The sequence below is a fragment of the Quercus robur genome, chromosome 3, assembly GCF_932294415.1.
Source record: "Quercus robur chromosome 3, dhQueRobu3.1, whole genome shotgun sequence".
Classification (NCBI taxonomy): domain Eukaryota; kingdom Viridiplantae; phylum Streptophyta; class Magnoliopsida; order Fagales; family Fagaceae; genus Quercus; species Quercus robur.
The window spans coordinates 2,410,174-2,431,904 of record NC_065536.1 but is presented as its reverse complement, the minus strand read 5'-3'; the positions used below and the strand labels follow the sequence as shown (position 1 = coordinate 2,431,904).

General features: G+C 34.1%; 4 protein-coding genes across 6 annotated transcripts in view; 3 read left to right on the top strand and 1 right to left on the bottom strand.

Moving 5' to 3' along the window:
- LOC126716655 (peroxidase 5-like) overlaps positions 1-21,731 on the top strand; it is a 93,984-nt gene that overhangs the window by 54,705 nt on the left and 17,548 nt on the right. The window lies entirely within an intron of this gene.
- On the top strand, positions 290-20,458 carry LOC126716654 (ATP-citrate synthase alpha chain protein 2-like). The gene is made up of 11 exons (XM_050417584.1): positions 290-492; positions 583-744; positions 842-922; positions 1,239-1,290; positions 1,621-1,735; positions 1,840-1,921; positions 2,036-2,131; positions 2,412-2,513; positions 2,606-2,723; positions 19,448-19,563; positions 20,151-20,458. Exons 1-11 carry the CDS (start codon positions 397-399, stop codon positions 20,220-20,222), a joined length of 1,092 nt encoding a protein of 363 aa, XP_050273541.1. The 5' UTR covers positions 290-396; the 3' UTR covers positions 20,223-20,458.
- LOC126716650 (UPF0481 protein At3g47200-like) lies at positions 7,517-10,867 on the bottom strand. Of its 3 annotated transcripts, none has more exons than XM_050417571.1 (4): positions 10,561-10,867; positions 10,253-10,315; positions 9,401-9,592; positions 7,517-9,045 (listed from the first exon to the last, which is right to left on the bottom strand). In XM_050417571.1, exons 2-4 carry the CDS (start codon positions 10,253-10,255, stop codon positions 7,729-7,731), a joined length of 1,512 nt encoding a protein of 503 aa, XP_050273528.1. In that variant the 5' UTR covers positions 10,256-10,315; positions 10,561-10,867; the 3' UTR covers positions 7,517-7,728. The 3 variants fall into 3 exon arrangements, with proteins under 3 accessions (XP_050273528.1, XP_050273529.1, XP_050273530.1); XM_050417572.1 differs by having other exon boundaries at positions 9,401-9,577; XM_050417573.1 differs by having other exon boundaries at positions 9,401-9,574; positions 10,561-10,863.
- LOC126716661 (peroxidase 5-like) lies at positions 16,647-18,126 on the top strand. Its single transcript, XM_050417590.1, has 2 exons — positions 16,647-16,995; positions 17,147-18,126. The coding sequence occupies exons 1-2, from the start codon at positions 16,780-16,782 to the stop codon at positions 17,921-17,923; spliced, it is 993 nt and encodes a 330-aa protein (XP_050273547.1). The 5' UTR covers positions 16,647-16,779; the 3' UTR covers positions 17,924-18,126.

Sequence of the window (21,731 nt, the reverse complement as noted above, 5' to 3'; positions counted from 1 at the left end):
TATGTGTTTGCCAGTATGTGATTACTTCAAGAAATGCACAGGCTAAGGAATAGACATTGAGCTCTGCCTTAAAAGAGTAAAGTGGAGTGTGTGGTTGTGGGTTTAAAATCCACTGGATGTGTGTGTTACTTACCAATAATAATAATAATAAAAACTGCGTTTTGAATTTAGGTTGTCCTTTGTGATATTAAAATGTGTGTGATTTAAATTGTGTTGGTATTTTGTTGTAAATATTTGATTAAGCTGATATTAAATATAAAGAAGAATATATGTTGGTAAAAGGTTGTGTAAGAAATGAACATGTTTATTGTTTAGGTGACGGAAGCAACAGACTTTGCTGAATTAACAAACCAAGAGCCATGGCTTTCGTCCACCAGATTGGTAGTCAAGCCCGACATGTTGTTTGGGAAGCGTGGAAAGAGTGGCTTGGTGGCGCTGAACTTGGATTTAGCTCAAGTTGCTGAGTTTGTGAAAGCTCGCCTTGGTGTTGAGGTGATGGGCAAGACATATCTGCTGTATTGTTCTGATTATTATTTTTGTGTGATTATTAATCTGATGATGTGGGTATTGGATCTTCTTTAGGTTGAGATGGGCGGTTGCAAGTCACCGATAACTACATTCATTGTTGAGCCCTTTGTTCCCCATGACCAAGAATATTACCTCTCTATAGTCTCTGACAGGCTTGGATGCACCATTAGCTTTTCGGAATGTGGGGGTATTGAAATTGAAGAGAACTGGGATAAAGTATTGACACACCGTTCATCTTGTAGTTCTCTTTTATCTCTTCTATGATTGGTGTGTTTATATGTCAAAATAGCGACGACGTATTTGATTTGTACAGGTTAAAACTATCTTCCTTCCAACTGAAAAGCCTATCACACTGGAGGCTTGTGCTCCATTGATAGCTACACTTCCTTTGGAGGTGAGTTTAGGTATAGTTTTCTAATATATCATTTCATGTTCCAGATGTGATAATTTCCACAAAATTTTGTGAAAGTTGATCTCAAATGATGAGTAATCTGAGAAGTCACTAAGCTGTTTAACTTCAATGAACCTCCATCTACACACCCTGCTGACACATTTAATGCACTTAGATCCTATGAAATCTCCCTGATTTTCAAGTTTCTCATAATTATAGTCTTTCAGTACAGTTTTTTTTAATGATTAGTTTTGTTTTCTTTTAGTATTGCTTTCTTGTTGTCTCTGCCATGCACTGACTCTACTTTTATTTTACTTAGGTTCGGGGGAAAATTGGCGACTACATAATTGGCGTGTTTAAAGTGTTTCAAGGTACGAAATGCTTAAAGATAGAAAACTGCTTGCAGTCGTCTTCCACATTTATGGAACTTGAGAAATAACATGACTTCTGATTTATGACTTCATCAAACTTTATTTGTTCAAATTTATATGCTGTCTTACTTTGGCATCTTAATGGATAGAAACTAATTTCAATTTTAGTAGTATCTTATTCTGTATAAAAGTTGAATGATAATTTCTGTTATGAAAAAAGAGAGCTTTCTTCGTTTTTGTTTTCACTTTTGGTCATCACTTGCACTTTTTTGGGAAATATTCTTAAAAGTGATGTTTTTCAATTCTAACTGTTTTATTTTCTTCTCATAGATCTTGACTTCAGTTTCATAGAGATGAATCCGTTTACACTAGTGAATGGGGAGCCATATCCCTTGGATATGAGGGGAGAATTGGATGATACTGCTGCATTTAAGAACTTTAAGAAGTATGCCTTTTTTGATGTTTGTTTTTCAAGAAATTATTAATTGACCTTGGAACCATCAATTTTGCAATGTGTGTTGTCTTGTGGACGTATTTTTATACATTCAGGTGGGGTAACATCGAGTTTCCGCTGCCTTTTGGAAGAGTCCTGAACCCTACAGAAAGTTTCATTCACTCCTTGGATGAAAAGGTAATTGCATTCATGTGTCCATCTCATGTTCATATTTAGTACTCATCAAGTCTCTCTGCCTTTCAACAGAATGGAAGGAATGAATAAATCATATTCTTTTTGTTAACATTGCAGACGAGTTCATCTTTGAAATTCACTGTGTTGAACCCAAAAGGACGCATCTGGACAATGGTCGCTGGAGGTGGTGCTAGTGTTATATATGCTGACACTGTGAGTCCCCCAATATCATTCCCTATAGTGCACCTACCATTCTTGTCATAATCTCATCTCTGCTGAAAGGTTTTAGCTGTCAATGAGCTCTAGCTCAAATGACACTTCCTCCTTCCATAATGATAGGTTGGAGCATGAGGTCTTGGGTTTTGAGACCCAATGGGTGTGTGTGCAACTTTCCAAAAAAAGAAAAAAGTTTTAGTGATGTGGCACTTTTTAACAGTGATTGTTGGAAGCTGTGGGGGCTTCTGTGACTTATTTTTCCTTTGTTTTCAACTAGGTTGGCGATTTGGGTTATGCACAGGAGCTTGGTAACTATGCAGAGTATAGTGGAGCTCCAAATGAGGACGAGGTGTTGCAATATGCAAGAGTTGTTATTGATGTAAGAGATTACATTATTTTTGGCTTCTTTTGGAACTTCAACTTCTTTCAATGTCTACATTGTACAACAATTTATGCTTTATGGTTTTGCAGTGTGCTACTGCAGACCCTGATGGTCGTAAGAGAGCCCTTCTTATTGGAGGGGGTACTGCTAACTTCACTGATGTTGCTGCTACGTTCAATGGGATAATTCGAGCCCTTAAAGAGAAGGTGTGTTTAGGTTGAATTTATCCTCAACACATTTTCTAAGCTATTATGGCTCGTGAATAACTGGACACTAACGTCTTTTTTACCCAACATTTGATTTCAAGATTATTGACCTTGCGATATATGAAAAATATTTCCAAGCCAAATTCACGAGCGAATCGTTAAACTTCCATTTTTATGTCCCACCATCGGCACATAATTGGAATCTGTATTTCGGCTAACTCAGTGGGACATGTTCAAACAGAAATAACTATCTAAATTTCCATCAAAAAAATACAAAATTTGTGTTCAAATTCAAGCACCAAATGTCTACTTCCTAATACGTTCTGGTTGTGTCTAAAAATTCCTTACCGTTCAACAGTTATTGTGGAAATGGTGACCGATTGTCACTTTTCCACAAATTTTCTAAGCGATTACGGCTTGTGAATAACTAGCCACTAATGTATTTGTTAGGTTCTAAAGTTTAGAATTTTATGTATTTAGAACTCTAATTTGTATTGTTGGCAAACCATGATCAAAACAATGTGTTTAGAAGTATTTAAAGCTAGCTCCAAGTTGTGTGTGAATGTAAAGTTGGAATCGAGTGAAAGCAGGAAGCATTGTGGCTTTCGGCCTGGCTCGATCGATCGAAGCTTAGGCTCGACCGATCGAAGCTCGGGCAGATTGCTTTTCTGCAGATTCGTCCAACTCAGCCCTATTTGTTTTAAAACGTTTTTAGGGTTTCTTATTTGTCCTAAGTATAAAAGGCAAACCCTAGCCACGTTTTAGTGTTGCTCATATTTGTGGTTTGTGTAAATCTCTTGTGAGATTTAGAAGAGCTTTCCTTTACACAAGTTTAGAGTTTTCAAGGAGAAGATTTATCTACACCAACTGTAGAACGGAGATTTTGACCCTTCCTGTTTCTACAGCAACTGTAGAACAAGCTTTCTCAACTATGAAGTTGTTAAAAACAAGACTTCGCAATAGAATGGAGGATGAGCTTTTAGCAGATAATATGATAGTTTATATAGAGAAGGAAATTGCAGGGAATTTCACTATAGATATGATAATGGATGAATTTTATTCCATGAAAAATCATCGTCAGGCATGATTTGATCTGTTGATGACCCAACCTGACCCGAATAATGGGAGATTTACTGAGGCTTAGTCCATGGAGCGGAGGCTTGGGCCGACAAAAAATTTTTGGCTCGTTTTATAGCCCATTGTGAATTCTGTGCGCAGGATATAAAAGCCGTTTTTATGGTGATTAGGGTTGTCTTATTGTTGTTTTTGAGAAAGAAAAACACTGTAGCCGCACATTGTAATTTTCTTTGATAATAGTGAAATTCCTACAACTCCGTGGACGTAAGCAAATTGCCGAACCATGTAAATACTGTCATGTGCGTGTGATTGTTTTACTTTTGGCATTTTGTTTTCTCTATTTTTTTGTTTCTCACAGGATTGGAATTTCGGTTGAATTCCCAACATGTTCAAGTATATAATAATATATGAAAGTTGATAATTTTGTATCCAATAGACTTAAGAATTATATTTAGTATATCTCTGTTACAACTCGGCCCCCCCAAGTATGTATTCCTGGCTACGCCCCTGGTCGTGGATGAATTGAGCCATCCATGTTGTACATTTGAAGTCATAGAATCCCTGAATCTACAACTTGACATTCAGATATATATAGGGCTTAGGCACCAAGTCGGTGAAAATCTTATTTATTGAAGAGCTGAGCCACTTCTTCATCACTACCAAGGAGGTTGTGGAGTATCCGTGCTTTTCGTAACATCTTAACATCACTGGCTTCATCAATCAGTGAATCAAGAAAAGATATGTAAGACGTGATCCCAAAATCATTTTCAAAATCCAGACACATTTCGTAGGCTATCAAGTTCAAGAACTTCGGCCTTTTTGAGTCATCCACAATAATTGGTGGAAGATAAAGGTGCCCAAAGTGAAGGATTTGTTTACTAAAATGTATGTTACGCAAACAACTATTGTCACTACGTTTCATATGGATACCTGCTACTTTAAGCTCCTGAATGTTGCAATAGGATTGCCAATCTTGGACTGCTTTTCCCTTCAGAATCATATAAGATTCCAGTTGTGGTTTGCCCAAGAGTTTTGTCCTCAGATGATCGAGAAGATGGATGGGCTTTTCATCCATTTATATTATTTGTTCTTTTAGCTTTTGTAAAGTTGTGATTTCCATCTAGCTTATGTTGGTTTTAATTCCATGCTAAATTTGATTGTAATTTCTTCAATCATTTCCTTGTATGTATGTAAGTTTATTTGTAAGAGATGGGTGTGAGAGATCGGTGAAGAATCAAGCTTCAAAAAATGAATCAATGCAATTCACAACTAGCTCACAAGTAGCTCGCAGAAGCAACCAGTGAAAAGGCCAAGTGTGAAGCACATGCCTGGAAGTTGAAGAGTCACACCAAGCAATAAAGTTCGCGAGTGTTTCACGAGAAGAGTCATCCTGCGAAGTACCTGCAAAACGTTCTGTTAGGCAAAAAGTTAAGTTACTTTACCAAATTCTTTATCCATACTATAAATACCATCGTTACCCATGAATTGTAAGGAGTGCCTTTTAGTGAGAAAACTTTAGCTAATACACTTGAGAGTTAGAGATTGTTATATCTACAATCATCTACACATTTCCTTGTGATTTTCCTTAACTCCTATCTCTCCATCTCTACATCCTTGAGAGGTTCATAGCTCAAACATTTATCACACCAGGTCTAAGTGTTAAGTGAGGTTTTGGTATTGTTGAGAAGTATTGGAATGAGCCATTTAGTGGTGGATGCAATCGAGATAAATTACGAAATCTGGAAAGCTAGAGAAGACAAGAGTCTGAGAAGTTTGTAGGTAGTAGGAGCTTGGAAGGCTCAAGTATATGGAGTAGACTAGGTTTGGAGGGTCTTTTGTTATTCATGTATTCTAACTTATTCACTAGTGGATCGATTTCGACTTGAAGGGTCACGAAGAGGTTTTTTGCCAAATTCTTCGGTTTCCTCTTCAATAACATGTCTTGGTGTTATCTTGTGTTTGCATCTATCTTACCTTACTCTTAAGATTTCAGTTTATTGTTAATTGTGGATGGATATGGCTTAGAGTAGTGTAATCGGTTCATTGTGCATATTTACTCTTGTTCCGCACTTTGTTAAGTTTGAGTAAAAGCAATATAACTGTAATTTTTTATTTGGGGTCTAAACAAGCTCGTATGTTTTTGCACAAATCCGAGCTTTCAATTGGTATCAGAATGGGTAGACTTGTATTGGTTTAATTACCTGAGTTTGATCCTTAACCCCTTGTGTTTATTGCCATAGATAGTGCTTTGTATGCTTCTATGAATGTTATTGATTGTAACATACTATGTGTTTGTGCAAATGCCTCTATGAGTGTTAATCCTTATGATCGTGATGACATGTTACATGAATCTATGAGTTTTGTTAATATTCCAAATGTCAAACTCTTGAAAAAAAAGGCTAAAGAAGTTTCATGAGAATTTGAGTAAATTTATTTGCGAAGAGGATGATTTGATTGCAAAGCTCAATGAATTCAACAAATTGGTTGAAAAGTATAAGAAACTTGCTGAACATTCTCTTGAAAAACTAAAGGAGTTTGAATGTAGACTTGGATGCTAAACTTGTTTTGTCTAACAAACTTCTTGATGATTTTAAATGTGAAAATGAATCTCTTAATATGCAAGTTAAGTGTTTGATTACTGGACCTATTGCTAAAAAGGAAGAAATTATTTGTTGCAATCATGTTGTGAGACCCAATTTTGTGCCTATTTTGAGTTCTTCCTATAAAAACAAATCGGTATATATTCCTCCATACAAAAGAGACCAAAAATTAGAGAGAAAGACTCTTAAGCCTAAGCCTTCATTTAGGTCTCATCCTAAGGAATTGAGTGGATCTAAGTTTGTTCCTACTTGCCACCATTATGTGTGATCGGTCACATAAGACCTCAATATTCCATGTTGAAGAGAGAACAAGATCATGATGCTAGATCCCTCCCTAAAAAGCCTAGTAGATTTAAATATATTGTTTGTCATCATTGTGGTGCCTTTGATCATTTAAGACCTCATTACTCTAAGTTTCAAATTCTTAAAAGAAGCAAAAGAAAAGAGAAACTTGAGCTTCTTGGAAGTTGTGCTTTGCAAGATAAACCGGATTTGATTGCAAGTTGTAAGTTGTTAAAGCATGTGGTTAATGCTCTTACCTCCTTGTCTATGTGCATAACCGATTGTCATTTTTCCATCCCTCGTCTCACTTCTCATGAGACACTCATTCCAAACAATCGTTCCATTTGGATGAGGAAAGGCTCCTATGGTTGAACTTATGCTCTTTTGATTCTTTCAATCTTTGTAGGACCCTTCATGCATCAAATGCTTCATTATCATGCATTTTTGCATTATGCATCTCTTTATATGCATTTTTTTTTTAATCTTACTTTATTGCTTTGTTTTTTAGTGTGTTGAAAAATTCAAAAACCCATAAAAACTAAAAAATCTCAAATAGTTTGATCGCTTGTGTTGTGTATATCATATGTTGAATTTGGCATAGTACCTCCATATTAATGACGTAGTGCATTTACGAGCTTAGCTTGTTATGCATGCACAAGATTTCATCAAAAGATCATCTTTATGTACTGAAAAACAAGATTTTATCTCACCAAAAAAAAAAAACACACACACACACACACAACAACAACAACACTGATGAAACTAGAAGCTGGGAAATGTAACAAATGGAAATAAAGAGAAACAAGTTACAACAATGTAAAATGTGCCCAACTAGTTGAGAAACATAAGTCTAATGACCATTACAATTCAAGTAGCACATAAGATACGCTATCTTTACATACAAGCCCAACAATAAGAGAAAAACAAATAATCTTTTTATTAATAATAATACAAAGGCAAAGAATCTTCCAACTCTGGGACAATAATATTGCTATCATTTTTCATCTGCTGCCTTCTGAGGTAGCTGCAAATAGATTCCATTCACTTTTATTTTACAGGGTGGACAGTGAAGCAAGTCTGCACAACAGTTAAAACGAGGACAACAATTGCAGCAAATAAGCCAAGGACAGTCCATGGGCTGCTAAAATATTTGTAAATTATCTCAGCCTCCCAAGTTCTTATCTGGCTATTATAATGCTTTTCAATAGCTTTTCTAACATTGTGGTAAAATGTAACATCCTGCCTCTCACACGTGGTAATCTCTCTAAGCATTTTAACTACCTCTTCGTCACTGCCTACATTGTTGAGAAGTATACGCTTGGACCGCAACTCTTTCACATCATCGGGACTATCAATGAGTGTATTCAGGAAACTGATGTAAGATGTAAGAACAGCATCATTGGACGTAGGAGGACACCATTCAAAGGCTGCCAAGTTGTTATACAGTTTTATTTTAGCAGGATCAAGGATGAGGGGGGGAAGCTTAAGCTCTGCGCGGAGGAAGCCAGGACTGAATTCTACATCTCGTAGAGAAATTGATTTTCCAATTTTTGCTAGACGAAGAAAACTAGAATTGATAGGCCTGAAATGGATCCCCTTAGCTTTAAGTTTTATAACAGAATTGAATGACGGAAAAAAATTTGCATAATCAAACTCTGGCTCCATTGTACTTGCATCCTCATTCTGTCTCTCCTTTTTCCTAATTTTGGTTAATTTTTTATATATATGTTCAAGGAGATGATTCCTTCTACTTGCATCATCACTAACTTTGGTTAATGAAGATGCCTCCTCATTCTCGTCTCCAGTAACTGTCTTCTCTAATATTCCCCAAAGAACAAAATAAATGAATGACTTGATCATTCTTGGCCATACATTTTTATTGTTTCTAAGGCTCATCAAAAGTTCCAAAACTGCAAAAGGAATTTGGTTTTCCAGCAAAATCATGTCAGGAAGTATATACGGAAGTATGTCTCTACGATCTGCAAAGACCTCTCCTATTTTAGTCGTATTATTTAGTACGAGGTCCAGTAGATATAGAATGGAACAGCCATCTCGAAGCATCATCAATGCAAACTTATTATCATCATAATTGTTCGTTGAACCATCAACATAACAAGCTCTATTGTCACGATTCATTTTACGTACTTCACTGTAAAATTCCTGAACCGATTTGTCAGATTCTTTAATAAACTCCAGCATGAATTTTGTTTTGTGCGTCTCTCCTTCCTGGAGTTCTGGTTTGCCATGGTGGTAAGGACCGAAAGAGAGAATCTTGGGATCAAAGTATTCGTTGCTTCTTTTTCGCAGCATTGGCGGGACTTTCGGACAAGTGACTGTCGGTACGCTTAGGATACGTTTGGTACACTGAATGTAGATTACATTAGAAATAATATTTTTTATTAATAGGAATTGAAGATATTGTAATAGAATAACTATTATTATTCATAAGTTTAGTTGTTACATATGGAAAGCTTGTAAAAGATGATGTATGAGAAAACTTTATATTTTTGGAAATATATTAATTTTAAAACCTATTATATGTACTAAGAAATAGCTATTTCATCCATTTTAAAGAAGAATAACTATTCTTCAATTTAAAGAATAGTTATTTCAATGTAATAACTAATCCATGTAATAAAGATGCAATCAAAGGACTGAATTGATATTATACATGAATAACTATTCCATTACAGGAGCTATTATAGCATACCAAACATACCTTTATTTTCTGTTCTTTTATGGGGTGGCCTTGATCGTCCAGAAAGGATTTTAGCTCCGTGGGTATGTTACAGCCGTTGATTATCCAATCAGCTCCGTGTTCATTAATTTCTTGAGATCGGGCTTGGTGATCAATCATTTCTTGCAATAGGTCTGCTTCCAAGAAGATCTCATTCTCCTGTGCAGGTTTACCCTGACATAATTAGCTTCATGTGTGAAAAAGAAAAAGGAAAAAAAAAATTGCAAATTGTTGAGGTGATTTATCTATTTATCATGACATGTGGCCTCAAACGTAAAAAAAAAAAAAAATATATATATATATATATATATGTATATGTATATGTATGTATAGGGCAATTCGCTGTGTTTTTAGGATTATTGCCAAAAAAAAAAAAAAAAAAAAAAAAACAGTTAAATCTCCTAGATAGATCTATGCATGTTGATGAGCACCACGTGGCATGCGAGTTTCAATCTCGCTGTAAAGATCCACAAGGTGGAAGCCACATAGAACATATGGCGCACAGAGTCGGACACCTCCTAAAGGTCCTTAGCAATTAGCACTTCAACAAGAACATAAGCGGTAAGCCATCCATGATTGATCAAGAAATAAAATGAAATCGGTTGTAAAAATAACTTGTTCTAGTAAAAAGAAGTGAATGCCGGTAAGGTCGAAATGTATAGCGTAGTGGTCGCCAAACCAGCGTACTAAACCCTGGAAACATACCGATACAAAATGCCGCGTGTTTCAGAATGTTTGGGCTTTTTAATGCAAATTTCGGTCATTAAGGGCCAGAACATCATTTCAGACATGTAAAAACTACAAATAAAGTAAACATTTAAACAGAGACTTTACCATTTTGACGAAAACAAAGAATCCAACTGAAAAGTCCACGGAGATTTTGCAGATTGCTGCAGCCTAGAGAAGAAAAATAGATGAAAAAGAACAAGAGGAAGAAATGAAATGACGAAAAGTTCAGGGGTTAAAAAGAATTCAAACGGAAAGAAAAATAAGAAACGCAGCAGAGAAACTTGTTGGGTGCATCATAGCACCAGCGCACACTTGATAAAACACCTCATTAAAGAGGTGGTTGGACAAGCCACAAAAGTCAGCTTATTTTCTTCCAAGTGTGCTTTTTGAAACCACTTGGCTTGAGAGCTTACCTTCTAGCAAAAAAAAGGCAATAGAAGAGCTTGTTCAAGGCCGTGATATTGCAAATCAGCTACGTTCTTTGCCTAATAAGTCAGCTGGAGACGACAACAACAACAAGGCAGCCCCGGTTGAAGATCTAGTTCTGAAAATCTTGAAGTCCTTTACTAATATGTGGTGGAGTGTGTGAGGCTTTGTGTGGAGGAAAGTAAAAGAAAAAAGAAAAATAAGAAGATAAGGAAGAAGTGAATGAGTGGATGAGAAAAAAGTGAAAGAAAAAAGTTTAAAAGAGTTTTTGGGTTTGGGTTAAGCAACGTGGAAGGAAATATAGGGAGTAGGAACAAATTATTTCACCGAGTTCTTTTTTTCAACTGTGAGCGTCTACAGAGAGGAGCCCATTGACTGTCCTTGGCTTATTTGCTGCAATTGCTGTCCTTGTTTTAACTGTTGTGCAGCTACCTCAGAAAGCAGCAGATGAAAAATGATAGCAATATTGTTGTCCCAGAGTTGGAAGATTCTTTGCCTTTGTGTTATTATTATTAAAAAGATTATTTGTTTTTCTCTTATTGTTGGGCTTGTATGTAAAGATAGCGTATCTTATGGGTTACTTGAATTGTAATGGTCATTAGACTTATGTATGTTTTCAATTTTCTTCACAAATTGAGTTTTGAGAATAGTTTTTGTTTTCTGTCCATTTTAGGTTGCCAAACAAGTATTTTAGTTTCAAAAATAGAAAATTGTTTTTGGAAACAAAAAATAAGGGAAAAAAACAGTTACCAAATATATCCTTATATTTTTGGAAATATGTTAATTTTAAAACCTATTATATACACTAAGGAATAGCTATTAGATTTACATCAATTTTAAAGAGAAATAGCTATTCTTCAATTTAAAGGATAGTTATTCCTATGTAATAACTAATACATATAATAATGATGCAACCAAATAACCGAATTGCTATTATACATGAATAATTATTTCATTACAGGAGCTATTACAAATTTACAACATACCAAACAAACCCTTATAGTTAAGCCGTAGTATTGGGGTGGTTTGCATGCTTTGCTTGTAATGTACACTATATGATGATCAATTTTTGAAACTGAAGAAACATTTTTTTTAATGGAGATGAACCTTTGAAAATGTAAAAACCTTCATTTTTCCAACTGCTTCACATCATATGGAGATGAACATGTGAAAATAAGAATACTTATATTTTTCCCACTACTTTATACCATACGGAGATGAACTTTTGAAAATGAAAAAACTTTCATTTTTTTTTTCCTAAATATTGGTATTCTATGGAGCATCGGAGATCAAATTTCCAAGCTTTTGCAATGTATAGTGTAGGGTATCCAAACCTCCCAATAGTAGATATTTAATACCAACAATATCGGATATTCTTTGAAAGGTATTGAGATTAGGCTTCCCAACCTCTTGTACATTGTGTAGTGTGAGGTTTCCAAAGAAGAAATTACCATGTGGGAAATATGTATTAATTTGATGTATTGCCTTTTGAGAGTTGTGATGTTGTTTTGTTGTGAATGCATTTATAATGTATGTTGATGTATTTTGTATTTTTTTAGTTAATGTATCACCATTTGAGGATTGTGATGATGTATTTTTTTGGCAAATGGTCATTCTTCTATATTATTTGAGTTGTTGTAAACTAGTGTGATGAATTTTTGGTTTAATTGTCTTTGTAGTTATGTATTACTTAGCAGGATAACTAATGAGTTTGACACCTAACCAAATCATGGATGTTGATGTATACAACTCTGCAGATTCTCTAGAATATCTAGTGTCAAATATCCATATCTTCTAAGAATTGTGTATCACCTACCTAAATCGTAAACATTTGATATATACAATACTAATAATCTCCTAAAATGTCTGGATATTAAATATCCAAACCTCTTTAGGGTTGTAAATAACCAATCCAAATCATGGATATTTGATATACACAATATTGGAAATCACTTAGAATGTTTGGATATTAGACATTTAAGCCTCCTTAGCATTGTGTATACCTACCAAAATCCTGAACATTTGATATGCACAATACTGTAAATCACTTGGAAGTTTTAGATCTCAGGTATCCAAACTTTTGAATAGTGTACTACCTACCCATATCATGGATGTTTGATATACATAATACTATAAATCTCATGGAAGATTTGGATGTTAGGTTTCTGATCCTCCCTTGGATCGTGTAGAATCTAAGCAAATTATGGATGTTTGATTTTCACGTAACTAGAAATTCGTTGGAAGTCTAGGATGTAAAGTGCCCAAATGTTGCAATAGTGAATATCCAATATACATAACAAAAATTTTGACAAAAAAATTTGTAGTAAACAGCTAACCTTATAGATTTAACAGTAAATGGCAACTTATTATTTTGAAATTTTGCATGGGATTAACTTATAAATAAATATTAAATAAAAGCATAGATCCAAGAATATAGTAACATAAAGCAAACTATTTAGTGGTAATATCTCACAAAAATTATAGTATTAATCCAAGTGCAATAAAAATTTACTACATTTAATATCAAAATGACAAATTTAAGCAAGCATAGCAATTTACCGTTTATGAATAATAATAGAAAAACATGCATATATATGAACAAATTTTCAAAAGCAACTATTAATACTTATAGCAAGAAGAATCCAATTTTGGCTTCAAAACACACTAGGAAAAACCTCCAAGTTAGCCTCAATTTCAATATTGCTAGAACTAAGGTCATGAAGAACTCATTAATGACTTCTACTACATATGGTGTATCCTATCGTATCAAAAATATAAATTCATTCTCCAACTTAAAAGAAAAGGAAACAAAGAAAGAACAAAAACACAAGCAAGCAAGAAATAAATTCTTGCTTACCAACAACTTGAGTTATATGCTTTTAATGAACTTCACAAGAGAATCAAAAACTACCTTCATTTGCACGTTTGAGAAAAGGGAAGAGAGTTATATGCTTTTAGTGGACTTCACAAGAGAATCAAAAACTAACTTCATTTGTATGTTCGAGAAAAAGGAAGAGAGTGTTACTCAAAAGGAAGAAAAGAAATGATGTGAATATGATCAAAAGGAAATTACAATAAGGAGGCAGAATAAAATTCAAAATTTGTACAAATGCATCACTCAAAGACCATGCCCAAAAGCTTGTGTATAATCATATACAACAGCCAGTGCCCTAAATGTATGCCAATTGGTTCCTCAACATCTCCCCATTGCTCAAAGACTATAAATAATTGCTCAAAAATAATGTTAATTGTGTCTGCATAGGTAGTATTTATTGTTGCTATAGTCTGTTGAGCTAAATTAGCTTAGCATTTTGGATCATTTTAGTCCGTTCGATCTATAATTGAGTCCACTTTGGTCCATGAGATTTACTTTGGTCTATTTTAATTACAAGAGGCTGCCTAACAAACAAAGTAATGATATAAAAAGTTTACATTTCTAATGACAAACAAATTCCCAGCAATTACAAGAGGCAGGCTGCATTCACATTGGGTCTTCCAAATGTCATGTGTTGGTAAGTTTTAGCATCAAAGCTCTAAAAACCCCCATTACCCGGACTTGTAAATCCAAAAAAATTTACAATTGTGCTATAGTACCATCACAACTGTAGCACAATTGTAAAACTAAATAATACTTTTTTAATGTGTAGTAAGAGAAATAGAGATTAGAGAGAGAAGTAAGAAATATTTTTATATTATTTTAATGTGTAGTATGGTAAAATAAAATTTGGAATGTTAGGTATATTGTAAAATATTATGATATATATAATAAAATAGCTTTTGAAATGGTAAAATGATTTTTTTTTTTTTGGTAGAAACCGGATGTAAACACTCAACCAGCAAAGTTAAGATACAAAGAAATTTAGAGGCTGTTTGGCCAACCAAATTTAATAACTCAATTCTCAGTTTCCATAACTCATAACTCAAAAATGGTGGGACCCATAGCAAAAAGGTTGTTTGGCCAAACGATAACTCTGTTTCCATCACTCAATTCTCTGATTTTTGAGTTATGAGTTATGGAAACTGAAAACAACCAAAACTCATAACTCAATGGCATTTTTGTAAATAAATACACATGGAGGGACCCACAGCCATAACTTTTGACTTTTTTTTTTTTTTTTTTTTTTTTTTTTTTTTTTAGCTTCGATGAGTTTGGGTACTGAAAACAAAAAAAAAAAAAAAAAAAAAAAAAAAAAAAAAAAAAAGAGAAAAAAAGTTACACCGACTGACAGGTATGGGCCCATAAATAGTGTGAAAAATATTGAGTGATGAAAATTGGGTGATAATGCCAAACGGGTGTGAAAAATTGAGTGATGAATGATGAGTGATGGGAATTGAGTGATGAAAAATGGTTGGCCAAACAGGCTCTTCCATTTCTAAGACAAACAAATTCCCAGCAGAAAAAGGAATTTATAGCTGATTTGACAGGGTGATAGAATGGAGCCAATAGGTCCTGGGCTGATGATGGATTTTGTAGAGCCTTACAAACTGTTTTTGAATCACCTTTAAATACAACAAATTTCAACACTCAACAATGATCACTTCCTACAACCACAAGCATTGGGGTTATCCACAAGAATAGTACTCAGGATTAGGGACTTTTTTTTTCATAACTTGCTAAGATTGCAGTGATTGGTGCAACACCAATCAAATATTAATTATAATATGCTTACTTAACAATTGTGTAAAAAAAAAAAGTTAGATTATCTCTAATTGAATCTTGTTAATATATGCCCTAGAGTATACATTAATAATTTATTTTAAGAAAAATTTTATAAAGAATTGAAAAATTTTAAGAAAAAATAATAATCCATTAATAATCAATTATAATTTTATGTCACTAAACTTATTGTATACTTATGACTTTGAGAGTTTAGACATCTTCATCTGGACAAAATTTAGAACAAAAACACAGTTCCCAATGAGATAATATTGTACAGAGATCCCAATGCCTTGAGAGATTGGGACAAGAAACGAATAATTGTTTTATTGGATTGCCCTTCTGGGAAGGTCGTATTCTGTGGGATTTAATACATGTGTTCTTAGCCAATAAAAGGGCTGCATTGCTGACTTGGTCAAACTTTGTCCGGTGGTCTTGTCTGGTTGCTAACTTAACTCTTTTGTTCTTTTGTTAATTACTTTATTTATTGATTAGCTACAAGGTGGCTGTCAAAAACAATACTAAATAGTAAAATTGATGAACCAACTTTACTGTGAGACCCATCTGATATGGATTTTATTGAATTACTTCTCCAAATGTGTTTAATTGTAATTGGATTGGTAACTTATTTTAAGATATAGTACAAATATAATTAACATTTTTTTCAAATGGTGACAAATGGTATTGAAATTTACTTTATAAATGATGAAAAGGCACATTTATTTATTTATTTTGGGACCCATATGAGAATTTGTTTTACCATCATCTTCATTCCTTTTTGCCATTTTTTGTTTGATAATTTAATTGTTACACACTTAGCTTTCTTGATGAATGAGATAAGGTATTCCATTTAAGTTATAAACTTCTTTGTGATTTTTCATTGTCGGTTGACATCTTTGAAAGACAAAAAAGACAAAGAAAAGCCCAATACGTTTCTGAACCTGGCCTACAATATTAGGACATAGAAGACTGTAAGGGAGTGTACTGTAATTCAAACCACGCAGGAAGGACATAGGGGTACTGGCCGACATGGAACTGTTTAGAATTAGTCAGCTTCAAGCTTCACTGCTTTTCATGCAGCAGCTGTAATTAATAATTGGATTTTACTAATGTGTGTCTTAAGGACACACATTAATTTTCATTTTTAGAAAAATTTTTTTTGAGAATTGAAAAAATAATGATAACTTTTTCAATTTTTGAGAAAATATTTCCAAAAACAGAAAGCTTAATAGGGCACACATTAACCGGACCCTTAATAATTATGCACTTGTAAAAAGCAGCCCTTATTTCTCAAAAAAAAAAAAAAAAAAAAAAGCAGCCCTTTCTGTGAAACAAAAGAAGAAGAAGGTAAAAGCAGCCGGCACCATCTTCTCCTTTTCTCTGCCTATAAATATGCACTTAACATCAACCATTTCCTTCATCTCAATCACCTCATTTCAATATCTTCCTCTTACATTATCTTTCTTTGTTACACATACATTTCTTACTTGGTTTTTGATTACTTTGTTTTCTATTCTCTGTCTCACACAAAGGTCTCTTGGGTTGTACAATGAAGATGCGTACACTATACTTCTGCTTAATTTTCTTTCTTACTATATCTACCATGGCTTCTGTCTCATCAGCATCACTGAAAGTGGGCTTTTATAGGACAAGTTGTCCTTCTGCTGAAGCAATTGTGAGAAAAGCTGTGAACAAAGCTGTGTCAAGGAATCCTGTCATAGCTGCTGCCCTCATTAGAATGCATTTCCATGACTGTTTTGTTAGGGTATAGCTTCTTCTCTCCCTTATTTTTATGTCAACTATATTTTAAGTCTCTCAATAAAAATTAAGTACACCATTTTCTCTAGCACAAAGTCTATATTACTCTCATTATCATCAATTGAAACTAATCATAATTTTCATGTTATATGTTTTAGGGTTGTGATGCCTCTATCTTACTTGATTCCACACCTGGAAACCCAGCAGAGAAGGCAAATAGAATCAACAATCCAAGCTTGAGAGGCTTTAAAATAATTGATGAGGCAAAGGCAGAACTTGAAGCTCGATGCCCAAAAAAAGTCTCCTGTGCAGACATTATAGCATTTGCTGCACGTGACAGTGCCTACAAAGTTGGAGGAATAAATTACAAAGTGCCATCAGGACGCCGTGATGGCAGGATATCGCGTGAAAATGAGCCTACCCAAAACCTTCCATCACCTTCCTTCAATACCAAGCAACTCAAAGATAACTTTGCAAGAAAAGGCCTTAGTCTTGATGAAATGGTGACACTATCTGGTGCACATTCTATAGGGGTGTCACATTGTTCTTCATTCTCAAATCGGTTATACTCTTTCAATGCAACACATCCGCAAGACCCTACAATGGACCGCAAATTTGCAAGGGAATCAAAAGCCAAGTGTCCCCGACCATCAAATTCCGGAAATAGACGTGATCCTACAGTACCATTGGATGTTCTTACACCAAATAAGCTTGATAATAAGTACTACAAAGATTTGATGAATCATCATGGCTTGTTGACCTCTGATCAAACTCTTTTGAGTAGCCGTGCAACGGCGGGGATTGTGAGGAACTATGCAGGAAATGATGCAGCTTGGGCTAACAAGTTTGCAGCAGCAATGGTGAAAATGGGTTCTATTGGTGTTCTCACAGGAAGAAACGGTGAGGTCAGGAAGAACTGCAGGGTTGTCAACTAGATTATTTGGTGTCTTTGGCACAAATGGCGGGAATTTTCTGACTCTTTTTGTTCATTTTTTGTTTCCATTGTTTAATTGTTGATTCATCAAAGTGAAAATCTGCTTTGAGAAAGTTTTTTAGTTTTGTTTGTTTGTCAAGGAGATTCTTTTGAAAACTGTGTAAGAATATTCATTTTAATTGATCAAATGTTAATTGTTAATCATTAACATTCACTTATTTCCAACTTAGCAATTAAAGTGAATGCCGTTATTTGAGTCTTTGGAAATACCTCACATTTGTGGATTGGATACCATGTAAGAAAGACTATGTTTTAAACCCTTAATTATTGAGCAGCAAATTAAATTATTTAAGCCAATTTACTGGATTATTTAATCAGTATTAACACAGGTTATTATCACAACCCAACATACCATCATATATAAAGTAGTACTTTAGTAAACAAAATGTTTTTTTTTTTTTGAGAGATTATTTCAATCTATGGCATCTGTTCCTAAAGATAATTTTTTATAATCAAACCAAGACACTAATCTCGATTTTTGGTGTAGGCGGAAATTGAACCCCAGATCTCTTATTCAATCATCAGAGATTTTACTATTTGAGCAAATTAGAACCCATTTCAGTAAACATAATGTAAATGACACAACAATATGGCAACGAAGTAAAAAATTGATAGAGAGCCTCCAAAGGAAAAACCACTACGAGGTTCTCTATAAATAGAATTGAAGTTCATAATCTTAGATAAATCCTTATCCCTAGACTCTACACTTATTGGATGACTTACTGACGTGACCACATAATCAGCCTTAGGCCACTTGAACTCTTCTATTCTAAATACCTCCAATGAGCTAGTTGCAGTGCCGGCTGATTGATGTCGTTGCTTAAGGCCCAAGTAAGAAACATGCCCCCAAATTTTAACCAATAAGGTTATTTATAATTAATAAATAAAATAATATTTTTTTATCAAATGAAAAACAAACAAAAAAGAGAGAGAAATGTTATATCTATAATATTTTACATTACACGTTTACAACAAATACGTTATATAGCCTGTTATTGATGGTAAAAAAATAATTATAGTGGTGGGTTCAAATAGAAAACAAGAAGCAACTTAACACTTAGTATTTGTTATGAAAAATATTGTGAATGTTACACTTCTAAAAAAAAAAAAGAAAAAAAAGATTAGTAATACACAAAAAAATTTACAACATTTTTCACAATAGTTTTTTTTTTTTTTTTTTTTTTTGAGAAAGAGAAAATAGGGGCCTTTATGGATATATTACACCCCGGGCAGGGCGCCAGATGGCCTCAGACGGGGTAGCCCGATCTCGGGGGCTCGCCTGTACCACTGTGTGGGGAGTTACCCTATTAAGGATTCACAATAGTTGAGTTAGCAAACTTATACTAGTTCTCATCTAGGTTCACTATTATCATTATTCTTTTATTTACCATTATCAATCTATCACATGCATCAATAAGTGTTAGTTTGTTTTTCAACAATTAATTCTCTCCCTTTGTGTGATTGGAGTCCAAATTAAAAGCAGCAAGAATGCACATCTATGTTCGTAGAGTTGGTCCAAACTACCAGACTGATCTGGCAAAGATGCGTGCTTTGGGAGAGGAACTCGGAGTACCCATTGAGGTATGAAATGGTGGTGTTTTTTTTGGAAACCTTATGTCTAATAAATCTGTAGGCGGCTGAGCAACTTACTGCAAATGGCTAAAAGTTTTGGGACTTTTTAGATTGAAAATTGCATGGGGCAATTTCACTTGATATATTTCTTTTTTATTTTGGAGAGAGAGAGAGAGAGAGAGAGTAGGAATTCTAGAGAGTAGGCATTCTAGAATTGCTCTTAAGCAATAAATCCAACCTTAATCAGACAGATCTGTCTGATTAAGGTTGGATTTATTGCTTAAGAGCAATTTGCAGTAGTAATGTGAAAGGTGCTCCTAAGTGGCATGATTTATCTTAAAACCTCATATAACATTAGTACTAAACCTGAAATTGTAGCTTATCCATAAACTTTAAGAACACCAAGTAAAAAGTGGTGCTGTCAGCAAAAGCTTCATATGTGAAAAGAAAAACTTTTAACTGATACCTATATTGGTGGATGAAATCCACCAGGTTTTCTTACCCTTTTCTTTCCCCTTTTTATTTGAGGATTGAAATATGGAATACTTCTCTACATTTATTTCTTTGGCTGAACTTTTTTGATGTTTTTGTTGCAGGTGTATGGACCTGAGGCGACCATGACGGGAATCTACAAACAGGCGACAGACTGCGTCATGGCTGCAGCCTAATTCCACAATAATTTTTGCTACTGAGGGTCAACATGTGTCAGTCTGTTTCAAAAGAACTTGTTTGAATGTGTGCCAGGAATAATTTATCATGAGGCTTCCTTTAAGGCAAAAGATTGAGAAGAGTGGATTGTTGTAAAATGTAAACTCTAAAAACATTAAAAAAAAAAAAAAAAAAATTTCTTTCGTTTTAAAATTGGAAATCATGTCTTCCAGTAAGCATGACATGGTTGTAAACACTCTGTGTTCACTAGTGATCCTTCAATTATCTGAGTGTCAATCAATTTTTTTTAACCCTCAATTGAAATCTTGTGAGCAAAGGAGAGATCCAATCACTTGTCCTTATCCGAGGTCAATGATAGATTTTATTTCCCATAAAACTGTCATTTACGAATTCATAATCTTCTGAATATGAGGCTTACTAGATTGAATATATTGGATTGTTGTAAACTCCAAAACATAATTTTGGTTTCTTTCATTTTGAAATTGGAGTTTGGAACCACGTTTTCTAATAATTCTGACATCAACATATCTATATCTATATAATATCTGAAGACTGAAGTGTAACATATATCATTGTTATGCTCTCTTGATTCTTGAGTCACATCAACGCAACATTTCGGTCCATTTCAATATAGTTTGGTCTTAATTCAATCTATTTTGGTTCATTGCAGTCCATCTGGTCCAATTCGATAAACTTGGTCCTTTTTAATTACAAGAGGTGGCCTAATGAGCAACGATATGAGACAAAAACTTATATTTCTAATGACAAACAAATTCCCAAAAAAAGAAAAAGAAAAAATTATTTAAAGATGATTTAGATAGTCATATAATGGAGTCAACAAATCTTGAGCTGATAATGGATTTTGTAGAGAATCACAAACTGTTTTGAATCATCTTCAAATACAACATTTTCAACACTCAACAATGATCACTTGTGAAAGGATGGAGTTCATACTTCCTAGTTCCTACTACCAGAAGCATTGGGGTTATCCACAAGAGTAGTCGTTAGGTGTAGGGACATTTTTTTTTATGACTGGCTAAGATTGCAGTGATTGGTGTAACACCAATTACGTATCAATTATATATGCTCACTCAATAATTGTGTAAAAAAAAAGTTAAATTATTTATGTCGTTAAATTTAGTGTCTGTTTAGGAACAATTTATTTAGTTAAAATTGAAAATTTTTTGTTGAAAATACTATAAGTAAAAGTAAAAGTTAACTGAATCGTACCGTGAAACCTATAAATAATACCAAAAATACAATAAAACTTATAAATAATAATAAAAATAAACTGAAATTGACAAATTTTTAGCTCCACCAAAAGTTACTTTATCTATTTTACCTACATACATGCTGCAGCAGTGGATCTATTTTAGCCTTTAACACAATAAAATAATATAAACATCACAATAAAATAATATATCTACTACAATAAAATATTCTATCTCACTACAATAAAAACTCCACAAACTGATCCACCACCACGGCCAACCAAGAACAACCGCCCA